Source organism: Hypomesus nipponensis, chromosome 5 (assembly GCF_054491055.1).
Source record: "Hypomesus nipponensis isolate SF chromosome 5, ASM5449105v1, whole genome shotgun sequence".
NCBI lineage: Eukaryota > Metazoa > Chordata > Actinopteri > Osmeriformes > Osmeridae > Hypomesus > Hypomesus nipponensis.
Window position 1 is genome coordinate 3,414,709 of NC_140365.1, and position 25,479 is coordinate 3,440,187.

At 41.5% G+C, this 25,479-nt stretch overlaps 3 protein-coding genes and 8 non-coding genes across 15 annotated transcripts; 6 read left to right on the top strand and 5 right to left on the bottom strand.

Annotated features, from left to right (window-relative positions):
- Positions 1-5,395: 5,395 nt before the first annotated feature.
- On the bottom strand, positions 5,396-10,395 carry vamp2 (vesicle-associated membrane protein 2). Its single transcript, XM_084698794.1, has 5 exons — positions 10,170-10,395; positions 6,992-7,094; positions 6,571-6,729; positions 6,331-6,382; positions 5,396-5,972 (listed from the first exon to the last, which is right to left on the bottom strand). Coding segments are annotated over exons 1-5 (333 nt in total). The 5' UTR covers positions 10,172-10,395; the 3' UTR covers positions 5,396-5,955.
- A 604-nt stretch (positions 10,396-10,999) lies between these two features.
- On the bottom strand, positions 11,000-11,081 carry trnal-aag (transfer RNA leucine (anticodon AAG)). Its single transcript has one exon. It is a non-coding gene; the product is annotated as a tRNA-Leu (tRNA).
- A 989-nt stretch (positions 11,082-12,070) lies between these two features.
- On the top strand, positions 12,071-12,204 carry LOC146287823 (U8 small nucleolar RNA). Its single transcript, XR_014758177.1, has one exon. It is a non-coding gene; the product is annotated as a U8 small nucleolar RNA (small nucleolar RNA).
- Positions 12,205-12,530: 326 nt separating this feature from the next.
- On the top strand, positions 12,531-12,665 carry LOC146287824 (U8 small nucleolar RNA). Its single transcript, XR_014758179.1, has one exon. It is a non-coding gene; the product is annotated as a U8 small nucleolar RNA (small nucleolar RNA).
- Positions 12,666-13,024: 359 nt separating this feature from the next.
- Positions 13,025-13,158, top strand: LOC146287825 (U8 small nucleolar RNA). The gene has a single exon (XR_014758178.1). It is a non-coding gene; the product is annotated as a U8 small nucleolar RNA (small nucleolar RNA).
- A 200-nt stretch (positions 13,159-13,358) lies between these two features.
- Positions 13,359-13,440, top strand: trnas-gcu (transfer RNA serine (anticodon GCU)). The gene has a single exon. It is a non-coding gene; the product is annotated as a tRNA-Ser (tRNA).
- A 185-nt stretch (positions 13,441-13,625) lies between these two features.
- Positions 13,626-13,699, top strand: trnat-agu (transfer RNA threonine (anticodon AGU)). Its single transcript has one exon. It is a non-coding gene; the product is annotated as a tRNA-Thr (tRNA).
- A 57-nt stretch (positions 13,700-13,756) lies between these two features.
- Positions 13,757-17,578, bottom strand: and3 (actinodin3). Of its 2 annotated transcripts, none has more exons than XM_084698099.1 (5): positions 17,453-17,578; positions 15,755-15,815; positions 15,575-15,619; positions 15,219-15,361; positions 13,757-15,043 (listed from the first exon to the last, which is right to left on the bottom strand). In XM_084698099.1, the coding sequence occupies exons 1-5, from the start codon at positions 17,462-17,464 to the stop codon at positions 14,360-14,362; spliced, it is 945 nt and encodes a 314-aa protein (XP_084554225.1). In that variant the 5' UTR covers positions 17,465-17,578; the 3' UTR covers positions 13,757-14,359. The 2 variants fall into 2 exon arrangements, with proteins under 2 accessions (XP_084554225.1, XP_084554226.1); XM_084698100.1 differs by lacking the exon at positions 17,453-17,578 and adding an exon at positions 16,770-16,815.
- On the bottom strand, positions 13,840-13,921 carry trnal-uag (transfer RNA leucine (anticodon UAG)). Its single transcript has one exon. It is a non-coding gene; the product is annotated as a tRNA-Leu (tRNA).
- LOC146287830 (U5 spliceosomal RNA) lies at positions 16,505-16,620 on the bottom strand. The gene has a single exon (XR_014758173.1). It is a non-coding gene; the product is annotated as a U5 spliceosomal RNA (small nuclear RNA).
- A 2,268-nt stretch (positions 17,579-19,846) lies between the features above and the next one.
- tmlhe (trimethyllysine hydroxylase, epsilon) lies at positions 19,847-25,245 on the top strand. Of its 4 annotated transcripts, none has more exons than XM_084697452.1 (8): positions 19,847-19,972; positions 20,481-20,649; positions 20,820-20,996; positions 21,457-21,736; positions 22,458-22,577; positions 23,020-23,256; positions 23,470-23,608; positions 24,044-25,245. In XM_084697452.1, the coding sequence occupies exons 2-8, from the start codon at positions 20,484-20,486 to the stop codon at positions 24,173-24,175; spliced, it is 1,251 nt and encodes a 416-aa protein (XP_084553578.1). In that variant the 5' UTR covers positions 19,847-19,972; positions 20,481-20,483; the 3' UTR covers positions 24,176-25,245. The 4 variants fall into 4 exon arrangements, with proteins under 4 accessions (XP_084553578.1, XP_084553577.1, XP_084553580.1 ...); XM_084697451.1 differs by lacking the exon at positions 19,847-19,972 and adding an exon at positions 20,054-20,133; XM_084697453.1 differs by lacking the exon at positions 19,847-19,972 and adding an exon at positions 20,304-20,379.
- The last annotated feature ends 234 nt before the right edge of the window (positions 25,246-25,479 follow it).

Here is a 25,479-nt window from a genome sequence, read left to right on the forward strand (position 1 = left end):
CATGTTCAACATGGATTATAGGTCGAAGGTTGAATGAACGAGTGCTTATGTCCTTTTGATTTCTTACAGGGTGAGTCGTTGTTGCCTATAACACGCTAGCATTCTGCTAATGAATGCTGATTGGTTAGTGAAGCACTGATACGACCAGAGCTCTTGCTTGATGGCATCCAAAGCGGAATCAGAATGTCAGAGCATTAGCAACATTTGCAACAACATTAGCAAGCCAAAACTCTTTCTAGCATGTGTATTGACAGGGAGAGCCTAACCTGTCAGCTGTGTTGTCGATGCCCTGAGAGAAAAAAGTAAGTGACCAGAGCTTGCCGTAAAGCAGTAGCTCTGGTCGTATGATGATGTGTATGACGTCAATTACATTTTCAAAAGCTTTTTAGAACAGAAAGGCATCTTTAAAAAAAAATCTAACAGCCAGCAGTGTGTATTTTTTTGCCTCCCCTTTCGATTCAGAATTCAAATTACTAGACCAAAAATTATATCCTGAGAAAAGTGGATTTTGAGGGGTATAGCTGATAGACCTCCATTTATTCTGCACTCGCTCGTTAGCGCCCTCACATGGAACTTCAACCAGTTCAGAACCCGGAAGTTTCCAGAGAGTGGCAGTTCTCTCCATATTAGACATTCTCTGCTTCAAGGCAATTATAGCAATTGTTGCTTCCACCACCTACCCAGACCTGCTCTGTTGTTGGCAGGGCAACCCCGTGGGTGCTCTGCGTGTGGATCCGTATCACGGCGACACGCCACCGTTACAGTTTCTCAGGTGTTTTATGTAGACTACCCAGTGAACTGTTATAATATCTTCATGGATGTAGACATAAATTATATTGCAATGTGATCAACGAGTATATTACATTCATGGATTGTTTTAACGCGTCCTTTCTGTGACTGCAGCACAATCATAAAATGTGTTTAAATTTCCAGACGCTTTTATAAGCGACATGCAAATAATGCACATGAACGTGCAGAAAACCAAGGACCAGAAAAGCGTCCTTCAAACATTATTGAAGTGGTTAGCCATGGAACGTTGTTTGATTCGGTGCGATCTTCACGCTGCCGCTCTTGTCCGTGTGTGCGGCAGCAACGCATGTAACAACTACACTTGTCATCAACGTGATGGTAGTTTAATACAAATTTAACTCTGTATCGTATAGAATCTTTAGTGAATGGCATGTGTAGGACGCACTTTGTCTTATCTAGCCTATATGTTAATATCATATCTCAAATTTTCGAACAAACATTTAAATAAACTTATAAGTCACTTGTGTTTTGGACCCTTTTTTTTGTCATTAGTTTTATTCAGTTTTATGTTGTCATGGAAATCAAACAGCCACCCACACAGCAACATCACACACGGAATGTTCCTAAACTGGGGTAATAAACACAAGTCATCATCATCGTTGTTTTTCCAATATAGATATATTTCCATGATGTTCATCAATATAATAAGACATTGATAGATTCACACTACAATTATGTACTTTTCCATTAGTTTCCTCTGTTGCATTGTAATCCACCGTGTTAGTTTCCAAATCCCATACCAAATAAAAACAAGAAATGAATCAATAGGTTCACAAAAAGTAAACAACAATAGGCTACACATTTCCCAAGATCGCCCAGTCTAGTCCCTCCAGTAAGCCTGGGCGAACAGGGGACATATGAGTTCTTATTCCCAAAACCCCGGACCCAGAATACAAAGAAAGTAGTTCCCACCCTAAAAGAAAAATAATTTAACGACACAGAAATCTGGCGCAATTCATGACATCAGTCTAAACATACTGAACATATGGTTTAACAGGATGGTACAAATACCTCTACCCCATACCATCTCAGTTTCCTGACCTGTCTAATAGGATTTACATAGAAAGTCTCTATTATCTTCTTCTTCTGTCTTCCAAAAGTACAAGCAAGCAAGCCACTGACGTAATTCTAAAGTTATCAGTAACTTAACACAAATCAAAAGGGAAACATTTGGTCCAGATCATATGATTCCGTGTGAAACGGACAGAGCGTTGTTTGTTTACGATCAAACTCGGAGGGTGCAGTGTCTCAAAAGGTTCCCTCCTGTGATGAGATCACTCCACGCCTCTTTGGGTTGACATAAAAACAACCATCTCTACCGTTTTAGATTTGAGCCGTCCCCACACCCACCCCAACTGAACACCTAGAATACAACAGAAAAAGTGTCAGGTTGTTGAAAGATGCACGCGTCCTTTCTTACAGAGAAAAAGCAACAGAAAGAACACTCACATACACCAATTTTGACAGGTTTTTTTTGTATTTGATAGGCTGAGCATTCTTAGGACAACCCTTGAATTAGTGAGTAACACTGGTGTCCTACCCTCACCAGTGTAAAGTCACTCCAGTAGACTGAGGACATGTTAACTCCAGTGAGAGGTGCCACTAACTATTTATAGTAACCCCTTGAATGTTTTAAATTGGCTGAATTTCCAAATTTGACTGAATGTTTTTTTTTTATTTATCTTCAGCTAGATTTCAATGGAAATTTTTATATCTCCTACCTGAGGAAATTGGACCCCCTTCCCCCAAATACACCCCACATTACGACACCAAACAATAACAGATCATTTATTTTTTTGTTGCTTTTGTTGCTTTTTGTTTTAACAGCTATAGTTCAAGTTTATACTTTGTTTTATTTTGAAATCGTCAGCACTACAGACACACAAAAAGAGGAGTTGTGCTATTTATAAGATATAGGAGCATATGTCTGAAGATTTGTTACAGGTTAAGGTAGCTCTCCAGACCTGGACAAACACTTAACTCTTATGAGGGGGGAAAAGGTGTTGAAGCACGTTGTGCTTGGAGGTTTGGGTTTCTATGGCAAATTTTAAAATGTACATTTAGATCTCCGTGCCTTATCCAGTGTGACGAGCTGGGTAAGTAGGTATTTTGAATAAAGGGTATGAGCTCTCAAAAATAGGGGAGCACGGTTGCTGTTCAAGTGATTCAGGGAAAACGTGGTGTGTCCCCTCAACTTGTTTTTGATGGCAGTTGGCAGTATAAAGCAAGAAAATCTGGTCTTTGGTAATATTCCTGTGTATTAGTTTTGCTCTATTTAGGGAGAACACTGGGAAATGGGGCATTCTAAGGCCATTTCTTTTCAAATGAGAGCATGTGTGTGTGAGTGAGGGTTTGTGTGTGTGTGTGAGTAAGTGTATGTGTTTGACTGTGTGTGTGTGTGTGTATTTGTGTGTGTAAGTGTATGTGTATATTGTTGACTCTGTGTGTGTAAGTGTGTGTGTTTGACTCTGTGTGTCGGGGTGTGTGCCGGTGTGTGAGTGTGTGTGAAAGTTGGTTGGAGTTCTTTGCCGACACAGATTAGGATTAAAAAGGCAAATCAGAGCAGTGTTGACTGTTCTGCTCTATACACACCCTCCTACACACACCCTCCTACACACACACACCCTCCCACACACACACACAAACACTTCCACTCACACTATTAAGTTGTCATAGTAACAGCTTGCCTTACCGTCTAGGTCAAAGCGGCCTAATCTGTCAGGATAAACCAGGGATATTCCCAATACAGGCAGAGCTCCTCCAACACACGCACACACACTGAAGGATTGTTGAAAGGGGAAAAGATCTACAGGTGTACCTACAATCACAATGAGTGTTTTCTTTGATTGAGGATAGATGGAGAAACAGGGGTTATTTTATGTGTAAAGCATGCTAGAGCATCTATTAAGACCAAACCAGTAAGGGCACCAATGAGAACATAATTGATAACAGAAGCCTCTCCCTAGCTGCTTGGCAGTGTGTAACTTACAGAGCTGACTTGCAAAAAATACACTCACACATACAAGACACACAGAGATTTAGAAGCTTACTGCTTACAGCAATTAGTTAAGTCCTGATTGCACTCTCTGTATCTGTCTGTTTCACACACAAAAAATATATACTATATAAATATACTCTATTACTATGGTTACAAAAGAAAAAGGCAGTAACTAGGGAGACACAAAAAGAGAGAGAGAGAGAACCACGGCAACAGCTTAACGTTCACACCTGTACGTGTTTTTGGAAATGGAAGTTGTTTCTCATGACGTTTCTCTTGGAATGCTGGCTACAGTGCTCAACTTCTGACAGCTAATCCCTGACAATATGAAAGATGCTGGCGACCACAGGGCCAATTCACTGACTACTCGAGCAATGGGGGGGGGGGTTTTCTCGCCACTATAGCCTGTTTGTGTGTTAACGCCATTTATTTTGCTCATTTCTCGTCCCTTTTTGGACTTGTACCCTCACTGAGAGTAAGGCAGGTGTGTTCGTCAACAGGTGAGGCTTCGCTGCATGTGGTTCTCTCTCAGTCGGTCAGACGTTTGACCAGCCCAACAGCGCCATCAAAAACAAGGACATTTGTGCATTTGAAACCGCTTCCCCTCATTCATTTAGCCACTCCTCCTACACAAAAGTAAAAACTGTGTGAAGATAGTTTGGCCCTCAAAATCTCCAAAGAGTCGGTTTGTAATTGATCACTAAGAGACTAAGGCTTGTCTGTGTCTCAGATTGGGAGTGGCTGAATGAGACACCTATTTCAAAACACAGCATTGATATCTGTCACCAGTTTGTACAGCTACAGTTTTTTACCCCCCAGGGTGTAAGTATCAGTTACAAGTTATGTCTGCTGTATGTTAGCAATAACATCACCGTAAGATTGGAGAAGAGTTTTTAGAAAAAATCTAAATAATTCCAGATGTTTTAACGTGAGCCAATTGGACATGGTCAAAACCCCAAAGAAACCATGTGTTAATCATTTTCTAGCAGAATATGTTTTCATCACTGGCTTGTTAGATTGATATTGGTGATAATATTTACTTTTACTTTATACATATATATATATATTTTAACTTTTCAAAGATACTTACACATACATGTGCTACACCGACAGCATTTGCACTAGACTGCAATGGAGGAATGTTTTCGAAATAAGACACTAAAAAGTAACTTAAGTAACATCTACAGACATTGGTCCAACTGTACTATGGCAGTTTACAAAGAAGAGAAATAGCTAGAAATAGAGGGGAAGAGAAAGAGGGAGATAGAAAGAAGGTTAGCTGGAGAAGGTGCTACTGTGAGAGAGAGAGAGAGAGAGAGAGAGAGAGAGAGAGAGAGAGAGAGAGAGAGAGACAGAGACAGAGACAGAGACAGAGACAGAGTGAGAGAGAGAGAGAGAGAGAGAGAGAGAGACAGAGACAGAGTGAGAGAGAGAGAGAGAGAGAGAGAGAGAGAGAGAGAACAAATGAGGAAGTTTGGAAGAAAGAAGGAAGGATGGAAGAAAGTGAGGGGAATATTGATTACCTCAGTTAAAGGAAACTAAGTCCACTGTGCAAATATGCACCTATGCTCTGAAACAGAGCTGGAGGAAACCAGAGACAGGCAGAAACAGTAAAAGAACGTGCAAGATATACACACTCTGATGATTAGGCAGTAGTTGAATTCTGAAGCGTAAGTCAAATTAATACAAAAATTAAAAAATACAAAACGCACACACACACACACACAACCTACAAAAAACATTATATCAGAATAAAACTCTACAAAGAACTATATATATATTTCATATCTGGTATATAACAATTATCGCCAGGACCATAGTTTCCTTTTTCTGTTGTCGTTATCAAGTAACAATCACAACAAGTATTGGGTTCTGAGTGTTAAATTAAGTTTAGAAAAGCAGTATTTACACAGGAGGCAGGGCCACAAACTCACAGGACGAAGATTGACAGGGGTCCAGAGGTGAGGTGGTGGAAGCAAGGGTTGGGGAGGGGTGAGGGGGCCAGAAGTGTCATATTTAGACTGTTTAGGGAACAATCGAATTAACTGATTGATCGTCAATTGTTACTTTTGTCATCAATTAGAAGGGTTTTCTGTCACAAGGTAGCTGGCAGTGTCGAGTGCCGACTGGGGTAGGAGTCACTCCTCTTAGGTACTGAAGTACACTGTAGAGAGAGAAAGAGAAGGCGAGATAGAGAGCGTGAGAGAGAGAGGAAGAGTAACAGAAAGGGAGAAAGAGAGAGGAAGAGAAAGAGAATGACAGAGAGAAAAGACAGACAGACAGAGATTGAGATAAGGCAGAGAGAGAGAGAGAGAGAGAGAGAGAGGGAGAGGGAGAGGGAAAGGGAGAGAGAGAGAGAGAGAGAGAGAGAGAGAGAGAGAGAGAGAGAGAGGGGGGGGGGAGTGGAAAAGAGAAGGAAAAAAGACAGAGACTCAGATAACGAGACAGAGTAGGTCATCATTAACGGAGGGGCAGTATATCACTGAGAAGACATTGCAGCCCAGTGACCTAGAATTCCTTACCGATGACAACGATGAGGACAATCACGCATATCACCCCCAGAATAATCATCATCTGGAAAAAACAAAGGTTGACACAAAGAGTCGTTGAGAAGGACCAACAGCAGTAATAACCAAAACCACTTTCGATGACAGCATGCACCGCGTCCAAGTGTAACTTGTTTACAATGCAGACGATTGGACATTAACAAGATCAGTGTGAGCCGTTCGGAGGGCGCACCTTGCCCTCTCGGTGGCACTCACCTTGGCATTCTTCCACCAATACTTGTTCTTGAGTTTGGCGGCGCTAGTCTCGAACTGTGAAGCCCCAGCCTGCAAAGCATCAGCCCTGTCGTCGAGCTCAGATAGCTTCTGATCACGTTCCAGGACCTTGTCCACGTTTACACGCATAATATCCACCACCTTGGGAAGGAAGCACACTGGTCAGACAGAGACAGACTTGTTTAACTGTAAACACGTCGTGTTGAACTGATATGTGGCTCTTTGGAGGGACTGATTCACGACTGTATTGTCGTTTCATGACAGCAGATGGAGAAATCCACATATCAAACCACAAAGAGTAGGTCAAAACAACCGAGCGTTTCAGGGTTTTGTGTTAACGGGTAAATGCTATATGTGTCTCGGTTCGTCTGCATCGTGAGACAGCGTCCGCGGGGAAACACACCTCATCTACTTGTGCCTGTGTCTGCTGCAGGCGGCGGTTGCTGGTGAGGTTAGGAGGTTGGGTTGCTCCTTCTGGCGCTGGTGCTCCGGCTGCAGGGGCAGACCTGTCATCGACACACAGATGCACGCATCACAAAATGTCAGGAGGAATATCTCATTATTCTCTTGTGAAGGCTTAGCCAAATCGACCTCCAATTCAACATGGATATGTACCCTTTTCAACTGTGACGTGGTATTTGGAACGGTAAACAGTTCTTATTGTCCATTCTTTTTTTCATGTTTACTGATTATTATGATCATACTACACCTATAACACAGGCTGAATTATAAACTGAAATAGGGCCTCTTTTTGTTATCACATGTGTAGACATCGGAGTTCTGACAGGTCAGAGCTGTTAACAAATTGTAGCAGTTGGTAACGAACATTCTTTCCGTTTCCTCCCCCTCATAATTGTGAGGTGAGGATAGAGTTGTTGAGCTATGCTCACGTAACAGCAAATGACGTTGGGGAAAAGAAGATACCTTTGGGATGCAATAATGTCACGACCACACCTGGATGAAGTGTCGCATGCGTTGTGGGAGTTAAGTCGATATCGTTGAAGCTATTTGTAATTATGCCGGAGATGGTTGAGAATGCATGTTAGCTACCAAGGACTTGGTGAGGTCAAACGTTGCTAACTTTGCCTGACTGGGCCAGCAGACTGGTGTAGTTGAAGACCTTTTAACTATACGCGTTTTAGCTAGCTATAAGCTTGAGGCTTGAAGTCTGTCATTGTCTAATCTTTTTAGCTATGAAAAAAACAAATAGTTAAGAGGTTATCTAGCTCAAATAAATACATTAAGTTACAAGAGTAAACTGGCTAGCTTGTGTGTCTTGCTACACACACGTAAGCCACCAGGATTAGTTAGGTTTGACAGCCAGGCAAATAGTTAATTTATTGAGATTATTTTTTAACTCTTTGTATCTATATACATATGTATAACAATCTAATCGTGTTGTCATTGGTCTACATTACATTAATACGTCAAGCCACCGGGTCACTAGGCCTGTACAGAATTACTATGTGACGGCTGAATTCTGCTTGTACTAGTGCCATTGTTCCTCCACTAGAGGGCGACAAAACTCTGTATAAAGGTCACCTTTAAAGGCCGCCACAAACACTAATCCCCCATGTGTTAGTTGAATCCTCTCTGAATGCTCTTAATGTTTGTCGGTTGCCGTTTCCAGGTGTAGATGGATCATAATTTATATTCAAATACAGCATGTGAGGTCAAAATACTTTGTTGATTTTGTACTACAAAATACGAACAGTAGCTTACAGTTCTGTGACCATCACGTATATTTTAGACGATGGCGTAGCTAAATACAACCTTATCTTACTAGCTCTATTTTTAGCTAAATCCTGGCCTCTTTCACCTCCTTGCGCCTTGAGGAAAGCAGAGATGAGCGAAGCCAAATATTGTTCCCTAAACGCGTATATCGCGTGCATGTGTTTGGTGGCTAGTTTAATTATTACAGCTTTGACTCTATGGCGTTAACGATAGAAACGGTAAGGTGTTGTTCATATGAGAGGAACATCTTTTTTGTGGGGCATAAGGGCCAGTTTATAACAGCTTGCTATAGATAAACGATGCCTTTGCTCTTACGTCGTACTGGCACCGATTTGACTTTTGATTCAGGTTAACCATTGGACACACTTTACTATAGCCTAACTGTAACAGGTTCTAGCGTTAATTGCTTAAACATATGGAATGAAATATAGGCTACAGCACAATTTAGTGGAATCAACGTAAAAACACACTTGATCCATCGCTCCAAGTCAATTTCAGCACTGTAAGGAAAGACTATCACGGCGCTGTCCAGTGCTGAAATGGGCCTAGTGATAGCATGGCGTGGAGCGTTCACGAACAGGCCAATACAATAAAATGGTTAAGATTTAACAAATGTCCTCTTTAGTGAAACGGTGAGGCCATTCATGGTTAGAAGAAAGTATATATATACAACCTACATTGTTTCTCCTGTAACACTAAGGGCGTTAGTCGTGATCGAGAGAACATATATAATATGAGTAAATTGAGAATGAGTACTTTATTGTAAAGCGATCGACGTGAAAATTGACTTGTTTCAACGACCTGTAGGCTTTTACTTCAACAGATAATTGTTTGCATGCACAAATCGACATGAGAAAAGACTGCCACCCACGGCCATCTTCTCTCTCAGTGTAACACCTGCGCGCTGTTTAGTGCCGAAATAACATGCTACAACGAAATAATTAAGTAGATTATAGAGAGAAAACGCGTCACATCCACTGTTTACCCTTCAATTAACTGATAAAATAAGCTATCTAATGTCCGTCGACGCGTGATAATCGACTGAAATGAGCGTCAGTTCCCCCACCCCCACAGTTGGTTAGCAATATCACATCGGCTAAGCCAACAAGATGGCTAATAATAGTCTAGCCTAGCCTATCCATTTAGTTACATCAAAGATAATATGCCTATGCAGCTTCTCGTTTTAAAGATTCCACATATTGGTCACATCAATTCTTTCAAGGGGTTCGAACCACCTTAATGTCTAAACAATTGTTTCTAACTAACGATAAGCAGAGACCATCACATCTATCCAAGTAACCAGATGGTTACTTTGTGTTTTCTATAGTCTTATATAAATTCCTAATAGGATGTTCCTATAACCCTTAAACAATTACACAGACAACAAGCTATTCATTTACTCAAACCAGTCCAATCTGGAAAAAGGAGTGCGTGACGGAGCTCAATGATAAGGAAACCTGCCTGCCGCGGAAATGTAACACCGATTAGCTTATTACAAATTAAATTAGACATTTACTCTTAAATAATATCCACAAACCTCAAGGGCCAGCGAAAAGCCCTTCGACGCCTACAAATGAATCGCCTCTAACCCAGCTACTGTAATTCTCTTTAATTGTTCTTTTGTGTGTCAATTTACATAAACCGTTACATTTCATATACATGTATTTTTGATAGAATGTCCAAGCACATTGAGGAAGACATTAAGAAACAATATATATTGGACATAAAAGCCTTCTAGACAAGGGTTGCATCGTGTAGTTTCACAGATAAATGACATTATTTTCCATTGACGGACAAAAAGGAAATGAAAACGTGTCTCCTAAATGGGCTGATGTCGTGATACTTACATTTCTTTTGGTGTATTTGGCAATAAATGTACTCAAGTCCGAACTGGATTTCTTCGCCTAGGTGGCTGTAGCGGACTGTCTTCTGAACAGCGCTCTGCTTTTGCTCCCTTGCAATAGATTCACTCCGCTGGCGTTTTCTGTTGGTGGGAGTGTTAACGTCTAATACTGGCCAAATGTATTCCGCAATTTTGCCCCTTTTTATAATCTTAGTTCGTCCAAAATCTTGTTAAATTTTGCGACTGGAGATCTACTTACGTTAGTCTTCACTGTTTCACTTCGATAATGAACGTGTAATAAACAGACGCTTGGATTAAAGGAACAAAGATGGCTTGTTGACGTCATTCGTCGAGCCGCAGGTTGAAATGGGTGGCCAGGCAAAGGAATGGCACAGATCAACCATGTCTATGACCGGGCAAACTAGTGCACACGCAATGTCTTGTAACCATTTTTGGGTGCAATTCATATAGCTAATTAGCCTGATTCTCAAGCTAATGTATGACATGACAAGGCAGCCGAGAGAGTAGGCATTCATCTTTGAAGGTGGAGAATTAGAGGCTGTGGTGATGCCAGCAAAATGGCGATGTCTGAGAGGGGGTGGGGTGATGCACAGTAAACAGTTGTTGAGGGTGTTATGGTCATGTATAGGCCTACATGATTAATTAATTGGGTTGGATGTTGGATTGCTCGTGGGTAAGCTCTCAGGGAAATATCATACTATATAATGTACACTGATTATAAACAGTTGATAAAGATGCGTATTGGGTGTAGTATGGAAGAGTAGGTTGTTTGCATTATTTGCCTGAAAATGTGCTGTTTTTAAACAATATATTTGACAGCGGTGGGATTCGAACCCACGCCCCCGAAGAGACTGGAGCCTTAATCCAGCGCCTTAGACCGCTCGGCCACGCTATCACATACTTCAGTTATAGAACCAATGTCATACTAGACACAAATATTAACATATCAACTGTGAAACGTATGTTTTGTTGATAAACAAACGTAACATTCTCAAAATGAATTGTCATAAGTATGTTGGCAACTAGGGGGAGAGTAGTCTAGTTTTAGATACATGACTATTCAACAGGTTTTGTGAGTAGCCCAAAAGCCAAAGTAGCCTACATGTAGATCGCAGAATGAGAATCTAGTCTTTCACTTTGGCCATCAAAGACAGTACCCAATCAAGGCACATTCATCATGATTTTGTCATTTTATTTAATTCATATCAAAATTACTCCATTCGTCGTACGCCATTCTATGGTTAAAAAACTGTCTAGTCTATTTGCGAGTACAAGTAAGTAGCGACACGTACAATCTAACCTTGATTCATAACGTTTTCCTCTGGAACGATCAATATCATGTATGCAATTAACTTTATTAATAAAATTGTATTTTAAATCGCAAATCTGAAATGACATTTTACCACAAATACTACAGAATCTTGAATCAGGAAGTATAATCACACATGTCGTGGTGGAAGGAGGGGTCTGTAGGGGGGGGGGGGTGGCACGGTATTAACTGCCGCTCTGTGTGTTTATGTTGAAATTGTATAACTATTGACGGTGTAATGTTAACATAAGTAAAAGATATACCTCTTCGTGTTACTGTTTGACGCAATGGTACATGTTCTGTGATATAAAAGACAAGAAAGTTACGATGAAATGTCCACCAATAGGAAGGCTTGAAATGCCGACGATATGCAAATGCAACGCAAAGGATTACTCTGTTTTACCAGCGAAAAATTGTTCATGCAATTTATTTAACTACAAAATAACTTCCAAGATTATAAAATCTTATGATGATTAGACACTTGTACAAGAAACTGCGAAAATTTGTTTTTACCAAACCATGACCCGATTCGTGATGTATTTATATAAGAACATTCTCGAACAAGTGTATCAGTATTGTCAGTGAGGTATATCCTTACCTGTTACTTCATTCGTGAAGTATCAGAACATGATGAATGGTTGAGGATGAGATATGATTAGTCTCACCCGGTGCCCAGAGAAAAGCAACACTCTGGGTATCCCAATCTGACAAAGTTGTTAAAGAGAATATACAATCGTCTGATATTAATCCAAGGCATGTAATGGAGGGAAAGGTCATTAACGTTTAAGAATGTTGATATGTCATTGCGTACTCTGTAAACCTCGTTATGGTTATATTGACGATATTCAAAATCCTTTGTCAGTTAAGATTCTACATGTGATGCAAATATTCATAATTTTATCATTTCGAAGGTTCTAAAATATTACAAAGTAGGCTAGCTTTGGTAGGAAACTGTTAGTTTTTTATTTTTTGTAAACCATGATTCGACCCGTCATGTCTTAACATCAGGTTCCTTCTCCACAACAGGTCTTGATATTGTCAGTGAGGTACATCCTTACCTGTTACTTCATTCGTGAAGTATCAGATCATGATGAATGGTTGAGGATGAGATATGATTAATCTCACCCGATATTCAGAGAAAATCAACACTCTTGAGTATCCCAATCTGACATAGTTGTTAAAAAGGTTAATATAAATCGTGTACTATACAATAGAGGTAGTTCAGGGCTGATAAAGTTAATAGATTTCAACAAGGGTTTCAACAATGTGGTATGCGTGCATGTGTGCTTTTTAGCCCTCGTCATGTTAATGTTGATAATATGCAAATTCCCTCGCAAAGGCTTCCTCTATTTATCAGCTAAGATTCTACATGTGGTGTAAATATCAATACTTTTACGATTTAATCATTTCGAAGGTTCTAAAATATTACAAAGATGAGTAACTTTGGCGAGAAACTTTTATTTTTATGAACCATGAGTCGACCCGTCATGTCTTAACATCAGTTTCCTTCCTCTCAAACGATTGGAGTATTGTCAGTAAGGTACATCCTTACCTGTTACTTCATTGGTGAAGTATCAGATCATGATGATTGGATGAGGATGAGTAATGATTAAACTCATCCGCTGCTCAGAGAACTGCAACACTCTGATCATCCGTATCTGATTTTGTTATTGTGAAATGTAAATAATTCTTTCACTGAATGTAAGTATAATGTATCAATGTTATCAATCAAAATAAACGCATAAAGATATACATTTGAAAATGCATTGTTTGTGAAGGATACAAAATGTGCCAATATTTAAACTATCAATACCAAATTGGACTGAGAGCTCCGTATTAAGCATCCAAGGTAGCGGTGCAGGAGACGAGGTGGCCGAGTGGTTAAGGCGATGGACTGCTAATCCATTGTGCTCTGCACGCGTGGGTTCGAATCCCATCCTCGTCGAAAAATTATGTTATTATTGGAATTATTGGAATTATTGTACAAGACGTAATGAACATCCTTACATCTTCACTGAACGTATCCCTACGTTAATATTGATATTCGATTGAGTGTACGTTTTTGTTGAAGTTCCCTTTTCACTATACCCATTTATACAAGACTTACACAATTTTGAAAAATCGGCGCGTGGCGCCGTGGCTTAGTTGGTTAAAGCGCCTGTCTAGTAAACAGGAGATCCTGGGTTCGAATCCCAGCGGTGCCTTTTCAAATGGTTCATTATCATTTACGTTAAAATTGGCACCTCAAAAGTTTAAAGGTCTTTTTTTTTATTACATTTGTGAGTTGGATAGTACATTATTTTACAGTAATGTTCGGCAATAATCCATTAAGGTTAAAACCTTATGGCAGCGGTGGGATTCGAACCCACGCCTCCAGAGAGACTGGAGCCTAAATCCAGCGCCTTAGACCGCTCGGCCACGCTACCGATACAAGAGTGCTGTCTAAATAATAGGTACACTGACTTTTCAGCAAGTTCTGAAGGCCTCTTCGTAACTGTTCATAAGAAGGCAGGTATCTTTTTGAAAGGTAACTTTTCATAATAACATTGTTAAAATAAATTTCCCTGGTGTTCTTTTGTCATATTTATTTTATATCGAATTATATGTATATGTTATATTTAAACGACACCACTGTAGTGTGACACTGGAGTGTCCCTAGTGCTGTTTAGTTATTGCAAGTTTTATATTCTGATTGAACCAGAGTGGTTTTTCATCTTGAGGTGTGATTGTCCTCCGATTTATTATTATTATTATTATTATTATCAAGGTTTCGTACACAGTCCATCCTGAAATAATGCAGTCTTACAAAGTGACCAGTCCAAGTTATGTGGCATGACTACACAGCTGGGGGGATAACAACAAGTTTATTGCGGCTCAGGGGCTGGATTAGTGTACAGGTAAGGGTTGAAGAGGTCACGGCGGTAATCGTAAGGGTCGAACTGAAGGCTGGGGGCTTCAGTCTTTTCCTCGAGCACAGCTGGAGCTGGCTCTTCCTCCTTCACCTTCTCCTCAACAGGGGGTGGAGGTTGAGTCGGGGGTGGCGGTGGGAGGGAGGTGGTCTCGACAGGGCGGGGCGGGTGGTCTATCAGGCAGTCAGGATCCCAGTACGGGTCACAGTCATACTCCATCCCTTTGAAGCTGATTTGGGGGGCAGGGGCGGACTTCTGAGGGTGAAGTGGCGGTGGAGGAGATGCTTCGATGGCGGGTTCTTCTGGGGCCTCCGGGACCTCCTCATCCGATTTGGGCTGGCAGGCAGGGTGGTATCTTGGGTCGCAGAGAACCGGGACCGCCCCTGTTGGCAAGTACACGATCTTAGGCTTACAGAGTGGGTCTTTGGGGTTGCACAGGTGGATGATGTCTGCGTCGGAAAAGACTGGAGGGGGGGGCTGGGTGGTCGGCGGAGGCGGGGGCTGGGTGGTGGTGGTCGGGGGCAGAGTGGTCGTCTGGACCCCCAGGGCGTTCTGGTAGCTGGAGGCGTCGGCGCCGTAGGTCTGCTCAAGGTGACGCATCTGCTGATACAGCATCCGAATCTTGTCTATCTCATAGAGCTGGTGGAGAGAGAGAGAGAGAGAGAGAGAGAGAGAGAGAGAGAGAGAGAGAGAGAGAGAGAGAGAGAGAGAGAGAGAGAGAGAGAGAGAGAGAGAGAGAAAATAAAACATATTAATGTTACACTAAAGCTATATATAGTTATACATAGACCAGACAGACCATCCACCCATTCACCCCTTCGATGTGGCCGATGCTGGTGTAGAATCGGTAGTAGGACTGGAAGTCTGGCGTGCCGCGGTGCCACTTGGGGTCAACGTTCCTCCTGGGCCGAGCCTGAGACAGGAAGCCATGCGCCTGAGTGGAGTCGATGCTCACGGCTGGCGTGTTGAACACCGAACAGACCAGACACACACCACCACGTTGAGGAGAGAAGTATGAAAAATGCATTTTGTCCAATTTGTTATTTTACTTCCTGACATTTGGATTCCTTCAGCAGACGTATGCTTCACAAGAACTTACACCTGAACAGCATGTTAGTGCATTAGTGATTTTGCTCGGATTGTGAAAATACATCCATCTCATCTCTGTACCTTCCACGTTTTTCACCTCCTTCAGGGATTTGGCCTCAAGCAAACCTGGGTAGTAAGAGGGAGAGCAGAGAGTCCTTGGTGAGAATCAAGCCTCTGTTTAAAACTCCCGGTCCATCTAGACGTTGCACACCCATTCCCCTAAACATTAAATCCAACATGGACGTCTTTAGAAAATCCAACCTGACAGCAGTATTATGCAGGACAGGGCTCTCAGCAAGGTTAACGAACTCATCCTTGCCACCTGTACAGTAGAAACAGTATACAGTCATGAACAAAACCAGCGACTTAATTAATTTGAATTCTCTTTTACTTTGAACGCACGCAACCCCCAATATCTCACTTAGGCAATTAAGAGATTACAGACAGATTTTATGAACGTTGTTTTCGTATTATCATTGATAAAAGTGGACTTCACAAGAGTTAAGTACGCATGATTATGGCGTTCATGTAATGCATTCATTTAGTTGACGCTTGTTAAATTCTTCTGTAGCAGACGTTGTTGCTAGTGTTCTAGCAGGGCCATTGTATGAATCTTCTTTAAAGTATAAACTACACAATAGACTAGCCCACTGCAACACGTCGTTACATAGGGGCAATTACGTGAAGTGGGAGGTACTTTTTCCCCCCCCATGTCAAATTTAGATACACTGTAGTTACAATCTACGACCACTGGAGTGCAGTAGCGAAACACCACATTCAACACTGGACTACAAACTTGATCTTTGATAGGGAAAAATTTATAGATATCTACTGAACGTTTATAAGATATATTGTAGCGAGAAGGTGAAACGAACAACATAATTTGTTTTATAAACAGCTACGTTCAATATTTTACGAAGTACTACTAAATCATGAATTATTATGTTCATGGATCGAAACTGTTACTTTCTAGCAGGGTTTGGAACATCATTATCATTTCACAGGAAAGGAAGCCCCGCCGTAAGGCAGGGCATCAAAAAATTAGTTGATACTCATAATGTTCCTCTCCACGGAAATCTTTAGTAAAAGGCGAAAGATTTATACGATCTGAAGAGAAACCCGAGTGTACTACAGTTGGTTGGCAGCCGGAACGGTCACTTTCTGAGCCTTAGCAATCACGTTTGCGGTTATAAAATTGCAACTTTATTTTTACTAACACGAAAGCCTACAAACTAGTACAAAGAAACTGGTACAAATTTAATTTTGGAATGCTCACAATATTGGTAGCCCCGGACTTTACACGAAGGCTCGTGTCCGACTTTGAGTACGCGAAAGGCATGATGGGATGTCACATTCCCACTTTTAGTTTAGTGACGATATTCGTTTAACTTAATTGCGTGCTCGCAATGCAATGCCACCAAATACATATGTTTTAGTGAACAAGCATGAACTAAAGCCTTGGTCTCTGGTGTCTATGTTTTATAGCAACATTCATCTTTATGGCTGCCGCAGCCTAATTGTTTTGTCAGGGCAAGCGTGACCTCGTCTCCCACACACAGACGGATGTACCGGGCCAGTTAATTTATCGCGAGTCCCGCACCACAGTTCCAGACTTCTGTCGTTAATAACATGCACTTTGTGGATTTCATTACATTTATTTAAAAAAAAAACTACAGCTTTAATTACTTTCCATGCCAATAATTTAATTCAATTTGTCACTCCATAAAATACAGTCCGTTGTAGACCAACACCATCAAATGTCATCAGATAATCGTGATAAATCACAACATACATTCATGAGGCCGAGGACAAATGAGTAAGGAAAACATTTGACGACATTGAATCATTTATATAATGAAATAAAAAGTATAGTTTGCATTTGTATTCATTGATTAATACATTTATGAGTGTTGAGAAGTCGTAATGATCAAACAAAACATTTGTGTAATTATTTCTCACCTGGTCTTGCATTCCTCCTTGTACAGTCTGGTGCAGATCTGAGAAAATATAGCTAACAGTTCATAAATACTGATCTTAACGCCGCTCATAATTTGTGCAATTTTCATTGGCTATCCAAAAGTAGCTCCACCCTATGCACATCTACTGTCAGTGAACACTTGAAACGTGGATTGTTAATTTGTACAGTATGAACACAAAAAAGTGCCTAAAATAAATCTGTTGAATAAAGTTTAGGATCTAAAACTGATTCCGAATTCCTTTTCGTTCATTGAATAATATGCTCTAAAGAGATGAACTGGAGTCTCTGTTGTTTTTTATCATAATAACCCACTTTTGAGGAAACCTGCTTTGGAAGGCAAAATTAACCCCTTCTCACAAAACAGCTGGAGGTGTTCTTTTAAGTTGGTCCTTTTTTCTTTTTTTCCCTTCTTTTTCTTCTTTTTTTTTAGTTCTGTGGGGGGTATGGAGGTGTTGACTTCTGTTTTGAGTTAATTTAACACATATAATAGCACAGAAAGAAGTATATTAGTATAAGTACATATTCCTGCTTTAAAGATGTTGAAACAAAAATGTAAAAGTATATCTTGGGGGTAATTTATCAAGGATTGACTAGTGGTGCTATTATCAGACTAAAACATGTTTGTGAAAAACAGAAAACTACTGAATCTTCAGAAAGTATCTCCCTTTTTTCCTCTGCCTGTATGGCGTTTGCCTGTGAACACAAACAGCTGAACTGACACCTCTTACTTGTCATGTATAAGCAGAGAACCAGGGGCCTGCCACACAGCAAGCTTTACCCAAATTGCTGTCAGAGCTTGCCTGGCAACATTTTACGATCACCTCCGGGGGGGAAGGAATATCCCAACAACATTGTACCTCTCTGATCTTCACGTGAAGGAACACTGTACCTTGTCATCATGTTCTCTGCATGGTACAGTGGACCCTGCAGGACACAGCTATCAACATCGAATAACGACTTGGCTCACTTCTCTTTATTAAACAGGAAGAGCTGAGGGTGAGAGGGAGTTGTTGAACGACCACTTCTTGGATGTCAGAATCTAACTAAGGTATAGCTCAGTGGTTAGAGCAGTTCAATGCGGGGCAAGAGGTCATGGGGTTGAATCCTTGTCACTATTTTGCATTTGCTTCAAATTAACAGTGAATCTAAGTGAATGTTTAGTGGGTTTATTGTTTTCCATTGTATTCAGTGATGAAGGGGAACGGAGGGGTCGAGGCTGGCGGCGAGGCGAAGGATGCAGTCGTGGCAGAGGGTCTGGACGTTGTCAGGGTTACAATTTGGAGGAGGCGGAGCCCTGGAGAGGCGCTGAAACAGGTGTGAGGAAGACGGAGGAGGAATCTGAGATATGCGCTAACAGGAGGGCTTCCATGGCAGAAACCCAGGCTGGCCTCAAAATAATCATACAGAATACGCTGTAATGATACAGCCAAGGATATAAACAGCTTTCATGGGCCGTCCTGTCCTAACCAGTCCATGTCAGCAACTTCAAAGACAAAATAACACGTGTTAGGGACTGAAACTGCTCTTAAGCAAAATAGCACACATATTGAATACGTTTACTGCAAGAATAAATATTTTGTCTCCAGGATCTACCTTATCCTATAGATTAAGTGTGAGGAGACAGGCCAAAGGTGAAAGGTGAGTCCGCAGTAACTGCCTGTTACCGTTACACAAAGCACTTATATAGGTAGTTAGGTATAGGCTACAGGAACTGTATTGATTAAATAAGAAAATTAAATCATAACTCTGGAGAACTTCAAAGCATGCCTTCGTGACGTTGGTTAAGCCTTAACTTAAATTATCAAGTTGAATCATGTAGCAAAACACCCAGGTGCAAAATAAAACGATGTTGTTGCGAGCTTCTATAGGTCCCTCCCAATGCTTGGTCCTTGCCTGCTCTGGCTGGAAAAGTGATAAAAACGTTTCAAACTAATGCACTTCACAGCTTTATTCGAATGGACCGTGGACCCGTATTTTCCTCATCAATCAATGTCTCACTTGCAACAATTCACAATGCCCTTGCTATTTTGTTATGGATAATATGTATAGGCCTATTGTCATCATTCTCCAATGAGGCACTCGGCTATTTTGAAAACAATGGCACGTGCACCCTACGAAACTATATTGTGATCATTTGCTATGGAGACACAGTCCTGTGGCTGGTTTAGTGCATTAAAATAAATGCCTAAATAATTGACGTACTATACAGATCGTTTTAAATCAAATTTCAGAACTTTGCATTGAATTTATTTCATTTACTTTTTTGTTGTTGTTTCCTGTATAGTCTTTTCCCAAAGCTTTAAAAAAAATTGTCCTAGAAAGATTTGTTCTTCAAAGATTACAAAGATCCTACAAAGATGCAAAATGTGTCCTACAAAGATTTGTCCTAGAACTGCGCCCCCTGCTAAGTACAGATGGCTAGTTCTCCATTTTAGAAATTGATGTTTTAGCCATGAAAATCGGATGGAACTACGCCATGGAGCTACGATCAAGTTAATGAGGTTGGTGCTGTAACCACCGCAACAAACTTCGATTACTCATCAAAAAAATATAGTTTGCAGAAAAAAGACTAAACAGTATACTGTTTAGTGTTAGTCTATAGGTCAAGAGGCGAACTGTAGAATGGAACGTAGCCCAAACCGAACACGTTTAAGACGAAATGGTATGCACACAAAAAGGCTTGATAGCAAATATGAAAATTCTACTCGTTTAATAATTAATCTGTTGTATATTGCAATCTCGTGCTAGAATGCGTCAGCAGTTCAGTGTAGGCTATGATTGGACGCAACTTCTATATTCTGCGGGCTAAAATTTGGATATCGCTGGAGTCGACTATCTTGCAATGAAGGCAATACGACCGAACTTTGTTGGACGTTTTGCATGAACTGAGTTCAATTAGCAATCTAGTGTTAGTGTTGTTCTTAATGACCTTCAACAATGTTAGTTGAATAGTATCTTACAATTAATTTAAGCTCCTTAATGTCGTAATGATTTGTTTTCTGTTTTCAGACAATGTCTACTGCCCGAGTGTTGTGTCGGTTACTTGGCAATGTTCAGACTTTGTTTAAAGTTAAACGGCCTTTCAACTTCGGACCGGAAAGGATCCAAGGCAGACAATTTCAGCACACGACTCCTCAATCAACAAGTTGTCAATGGCAGCTTCGTGATGACTGTCTTGGTGAGTGACAAGTGATTACGCTCGTCCGGTACAAACACTTATGGCTCTAGTCTTGAATTTGTAATTGTTTAAAATGTTTGTGCCTTTGTGATTTAAATTTTCCCCTGACCACACATACTAGTTGGCAATGTTGACATGGTTTTACATTAATATCCTTTTTGAATCTCCAGAGCTTAACTATGGCGGCCTCCTGATGCACTTTGATTACGTGTGGTTGAGAGACCATTGTCGCTCAGCCTCTTGCTACAACACCAAAACCAACCAGAGGAACCTGGACACAGCTAGCGTGGATCTGAACATCCGGCCAGCCAAGACCAGAGTAGAGGATGAGAACGTGTACCTCACATGTGAGTCATGTCAATACAGTGCCGGTCCTAGCACATCTGGCGCCCAGAGCAAAATGTATCAACAGCACCCCCCCCCCCCCCCACACACACACACACACACACACACATCCATCATTTGTTTGTTAGTTGTAACTGATTTAACTGCTTGCTGTGAATTATATTATTGTTGCTTTCTTTCTTCCTGCTACACTTTAGCACTTTCGATGATCACGTTTAACTGAAAGGTGTTAAAACTACATGCTCTTCTGGTTCAACCCATTGGCACTTATTTGCTTTTCGCAATGTATGCTTCATGTTTTGGCTACCCGCAATGTTTTTGGGGCTATCTCGTTGTTTATGATCATTAAACTATGCACTTTTTGTAAAGCTCTGTCTTGGAAGTCGCTTTGGATAAAAGCGTCTTCTAAATTACTAAATGGAAATCAAGTTGTTTCACGAGGACCTCTCTACTCTTCGTCAGGGTCGGACGGCCACGTGACAAAGTACAGCCTGAGCTGGCTGTCCCAGAACAGCTACGAGGGTCAGAAGCAAAGCGCCATGCAGCCTCGTGTCCTGTGGAACTCTGGCGTGTACGCCAACGCCAAGGTGCCCTCAGCCGACTGGGAGAAGTTCATGAGCTGTGACGACGAGCTGAAGAGCTTCCTGAGGAACTTCCTGCTGTACGGCATTGCGTTTGTGGAGGGCGTACCTGCCAGCGTGCAGGCTACTGAGAGTCTTGCCCACAGGGTCAGTCTCATCAGGTAAGATCTGGAGGTCAGATGGCTGAGCGGTGAGGGAGTAGGGCTATTAATCGGAAGGTTGTTGGTTCGATTTCCTCATTTGGCCGTGCCAAATGACGTTGTGTCCTTGGGTAAGGCACTTCACCCTACTTGCCTTGGGGAGAATGTCCCTGTACTTACTGTAAGTCGCTCTGGATAAGAGCGTTTGCTAAATGACTAAATGTAATGTAAATGTAAGATCTGACCCACCCGTAGACATCGCGTTCAAGTGAATTGCCATATGCATTTTATCATCATTATCATCACAGTATTATAATGTTGCCAATGACATTCTTGATTTTCTTGACTTCCTCAACAGTGCACGAACTGTTCACAATAATACACATTAAATCAGAACAAGATAAAGCTATTTCAACTTCGACAAGAATTTACAGTGAGATACCTTTGGCATAAGGTTCAGTGGATTGTTTTTTATGAACCAGGATTGGCAGGTGGCGTGAGTGAAAAAAAAAAAAATGAAGACCAGCGCATTAATCCTCCTTTTCATTTGGGGTTTCGAAGGTGAGAGTGCAGGGTGTAAACAGCATGGTTCCCTAGGCAGAGGATAGGCTTGGCTGCTAATGACCTGGCAGCTGTACTCCACCACAGCCGATGAAGAACAGCTCTGTCTGTCTCTTCAGTTGAATGCGTCGGTTAAATGGGTGAAAACGCTAACTGTAACTCGTCCTGTGTGGACCACCAGAGAGACGATGTATGGGAAGATGTGGGACTTCACCTCAGACTTTTCCCGGGGAGACACGGCCTACACCAAGCTGGCCCTCGACCGCCACACCGACACCTCCTACTTCCAGGAGCCCTGTGGGTACGTGCCGGTGTCACCGGAGTCGTGGCAGCGCTCGTCAGCCTCGCTTCCTCACTCACTCGCCCACACTGGGGTTTGACTTCCTGTGTACAATGGGTTGTTTTTATAGTATCACAGGGTTATTGCTAAATTTAAATGCTAGGTAGTGTATTGTGAAACAGCCTGCTGTTTTTATGACGGTTCATGGTCTCTAAAAGATAAGATTGCTTGGATCTTTGGATCTCTGAATAAAACATTCACAGGGCTGTTTTATGTGGACATTGTATGATGTCAAATGTGTAAATAGGAGATTAAATATGGCCTAACCACTATGCAGTAAAAGGTCTACATTTAAATATACAAGCAAAGTAAAGCATACAAGTATATATTTGTTAATCATTATTATAGTAAGGTAAAGCAAGTAGCTGGCTTAAATAAACTGACTCGTTGACTTTGCCTGCAGGATTCAGGTCTTCCATTGCCTGAAGCACGAGGGAACAGGAGGAAGGACGTTACTAGTGGATGGATTCTATTCTGCTGACCAAGTGCTGAAACAGACGCCTGACAACTTTGAGCTGCTTGCCAGAGTGCCTATCAAGCACGAATACATTGAAAACCTGAGCAACCACCGCAACCATATGATAGGCATTGGTCCTGTGCTCAACGTGTATCCCTGGAACAATGAGATTTACATGATCAGGTGAATATGGGATTGTATGTACTGCGAGATGCTGATTATGTAGTGATAGTGAAAATTATATATTTTAACCATGGTTATAGCCATGTGGCATTTCACAGAACATCAAGAGGTTTCAGGTTCAAAATCCCCCACGTACATTTTTTGCATGAACCTTTGCTAAATGTAGACATAATTATGTCATATTTTTCTAACTTTTTTTTTTTTTTTTTACAGATACAATAACTATGACCGTGCAGTTATGAACACAATCCCTCACAACGTGGTTCAGCAGTGGTATGCCGCGCACAGAGAGCTGACCACAGAACTAAGGAGGCCTGAGAACGAGCTGTGGGTCAAACTGAAGCCAGGAAAGGTATGGACAAGCAACATATACATCATCAGAGTCTATATGTCTATATGGGAGTCAGGTGGCTGAGCGGTGAGGGAGTCGGCCTAGTAATCAGAAGGTTGCCGGATTGATTCCCCGCTGTGCCAAATGATGTTGTGTCCTTGGGCAAGGCACTTCACCCTACTTGCCTCGGGGGGAATGTCCCTGTACTTACTGTAAGTCGCTCTGGATAAGAACGTCTGCTAAATGACTAGATGTAAAATATGTCAAGCATGATTTTAAGATATAGGCTTACCCTTCAGTTACATTGGTTAAGGTTAGCCTTCAGCTATGCTGTTAAGGGTTAGCCACGTATAGTTTTCATACGTGACTTCTACTCTCACGGTAAAGGCTGAATGGTTGTGAAGGTGTCCTTACAATCCTCCTCGGTAATCGAGTTGATTTGTCACCCGTTGTCAGGTTATCTTCATTGACAACTGGCGAGTGCTGCACGGACGTGAATCCTTCACGGGGCTGAGGCGTCTGTGCGGCTGCTACCTGACCAGGGATGACGTGCTCAACACGGCCCGCTCCCTGGGCTTACAGGCCTGATCCCTGGGTCTACAGGCCTGAGACGGAACACTCCAGAGCCGGCCCAAGGCATAAGCAAACTAAGCGGCTGCTTAGGGCCCCTGTGGCCACCAGAGGGCCCCCAAGAGCACATAAAATGAGGGGGGGGGGGGGGGGCAAATCAATTCTGCTTAAGGCCCCATAAAGGCTTGGGCCGGCCCTGGTCATGCCAGTCTGCACCACAACCTGTCCAATTTCCTTCAACACAGGGCTGGATTACCATGTTAATTTGACTTTTTTTTCTTCTTCATTTAGCAGGCCATAAAGCATTTATCCAAAGACATGTACACAGTGCATATAGAAAGCAATTCAATTCACCATGTGATAGGTGTTGGTCCTGTGCCCAATATGTATCCCAGGAACAATGAGGTTAAAATGAGCGTGTATGTATATTAGATTTTCTGTGCACTGATATGCTAGCTATGATCATTCATACTGCAGTTCCAGGAACAGATGTTCTTAACAGTCCTCGCCAATCTTGTGATTCCCGGACACCTTATGTGTTCTTCACACCTGAAATAGGAAAATCAACACCCTCAATTATTTAATCACTGATAAAAAAAGTGTAAATGCAGTTGTATTTTTCACGGAACGTACTGGTTGAAATCAAATATTTTTGTATGCTGTATAGGGTTAGGGCATTTATAGTGTAAACCGTTGCTCATTGGTGAAAATAGGAAATCGATTTTACGAGCATGGGTGTGTGAGATGCATTGAAGTATGATTACTTTATTTGATGGTTGTGCACTTTGGAATTATGGAACTTAAGACTGTAAAGCAATTCACATTGCCGTTATGATTTTGCACATTAATTTGATTAAGAATATATTATTGGTTAAGGAATGTGTTCCTTATTTGCTACTAATAAAATTGAATGGGTCTGCTACCATTTATATCCACTTAGTATTGCTAGCAATCCACTTAGTATTGCTAGTTTATGTACCCTTAGTATTAGTTAGACCTCATATTTAAATTTGTATACACCTTCCTGCCAAAGCAAATTCCTTGTCTTTGCAAACTTTCATGGCGATTAAAACCCATCCAGATTCTGATATTCGGCATCCGTTTTATAATCACCAACATAAGGAGTGTACACCTCGGGGGAATGGGAAGGTAACGATTATTTTAAGTGTTAAGTTTGGTTTTACATTAACTCTGGGAAAGAAAGAGTCTCCTTAGAAAGCCTTCAAACAAGAGCACATGTAAGCAGGGGCGGAGCAAGAATGATATTTTTGGGTAGGCCTCGAAAATATGGATAGGCATCTTTTCAGGGGGTTTTTCTTAGT

Bases quoted from the DNA above. Each gene is read 5' to 3' on its own strand.
- vamp2 (XM_084698794.1), bottom strand. The intron at 6,730-6,991 runs GTGTGTTTCCCC...TTCCTTCCCAAG, and splicing joins CACAGGCACAAGTAGATGAG to GTGGTGGATATTATGCGTGT. The intron at 6,383-6,570 runs GTGAGTGCCACC...TGTTTTTTCCAG, and splicing joins ATTGGTGGAAGAATGCCAAG to ATGATGATTATTCTGGGGGT.
- and3 (XM_084698099.1), bottom strand. The intron at 15,620-15,754 runs GTTGGATTTTCT...CTTACTACCCAG, and splicing joins CTGCATAATACTGCTGTCAG to GTTTGCTTGAGGCCAAATCC. The intron at 15,362-15,574 runs GTACAGAGATGA...TCAACACGCCAG, and splicing joins GGAGGTGAAAAACGTGGAAG to CCGTGAGCATCGACTCCACT.
- tmlhe (XM_084697451.1), top strand. The intron at 20,997-21,456 runs GTGAGTCATGTC...ACTCTTCGTCAG, and splicing joins TGAGAACGTGTACCTCACAT to GGTCGGACGGCCACGTGACA. The intron at 22,578-23,019 runs GTACGTGCCGGT...CTTTGCCTGCAG, and splicing joins TACTTCCAGGAGCCCTGTGG to GATTCAGGTCTTCCATTGCC.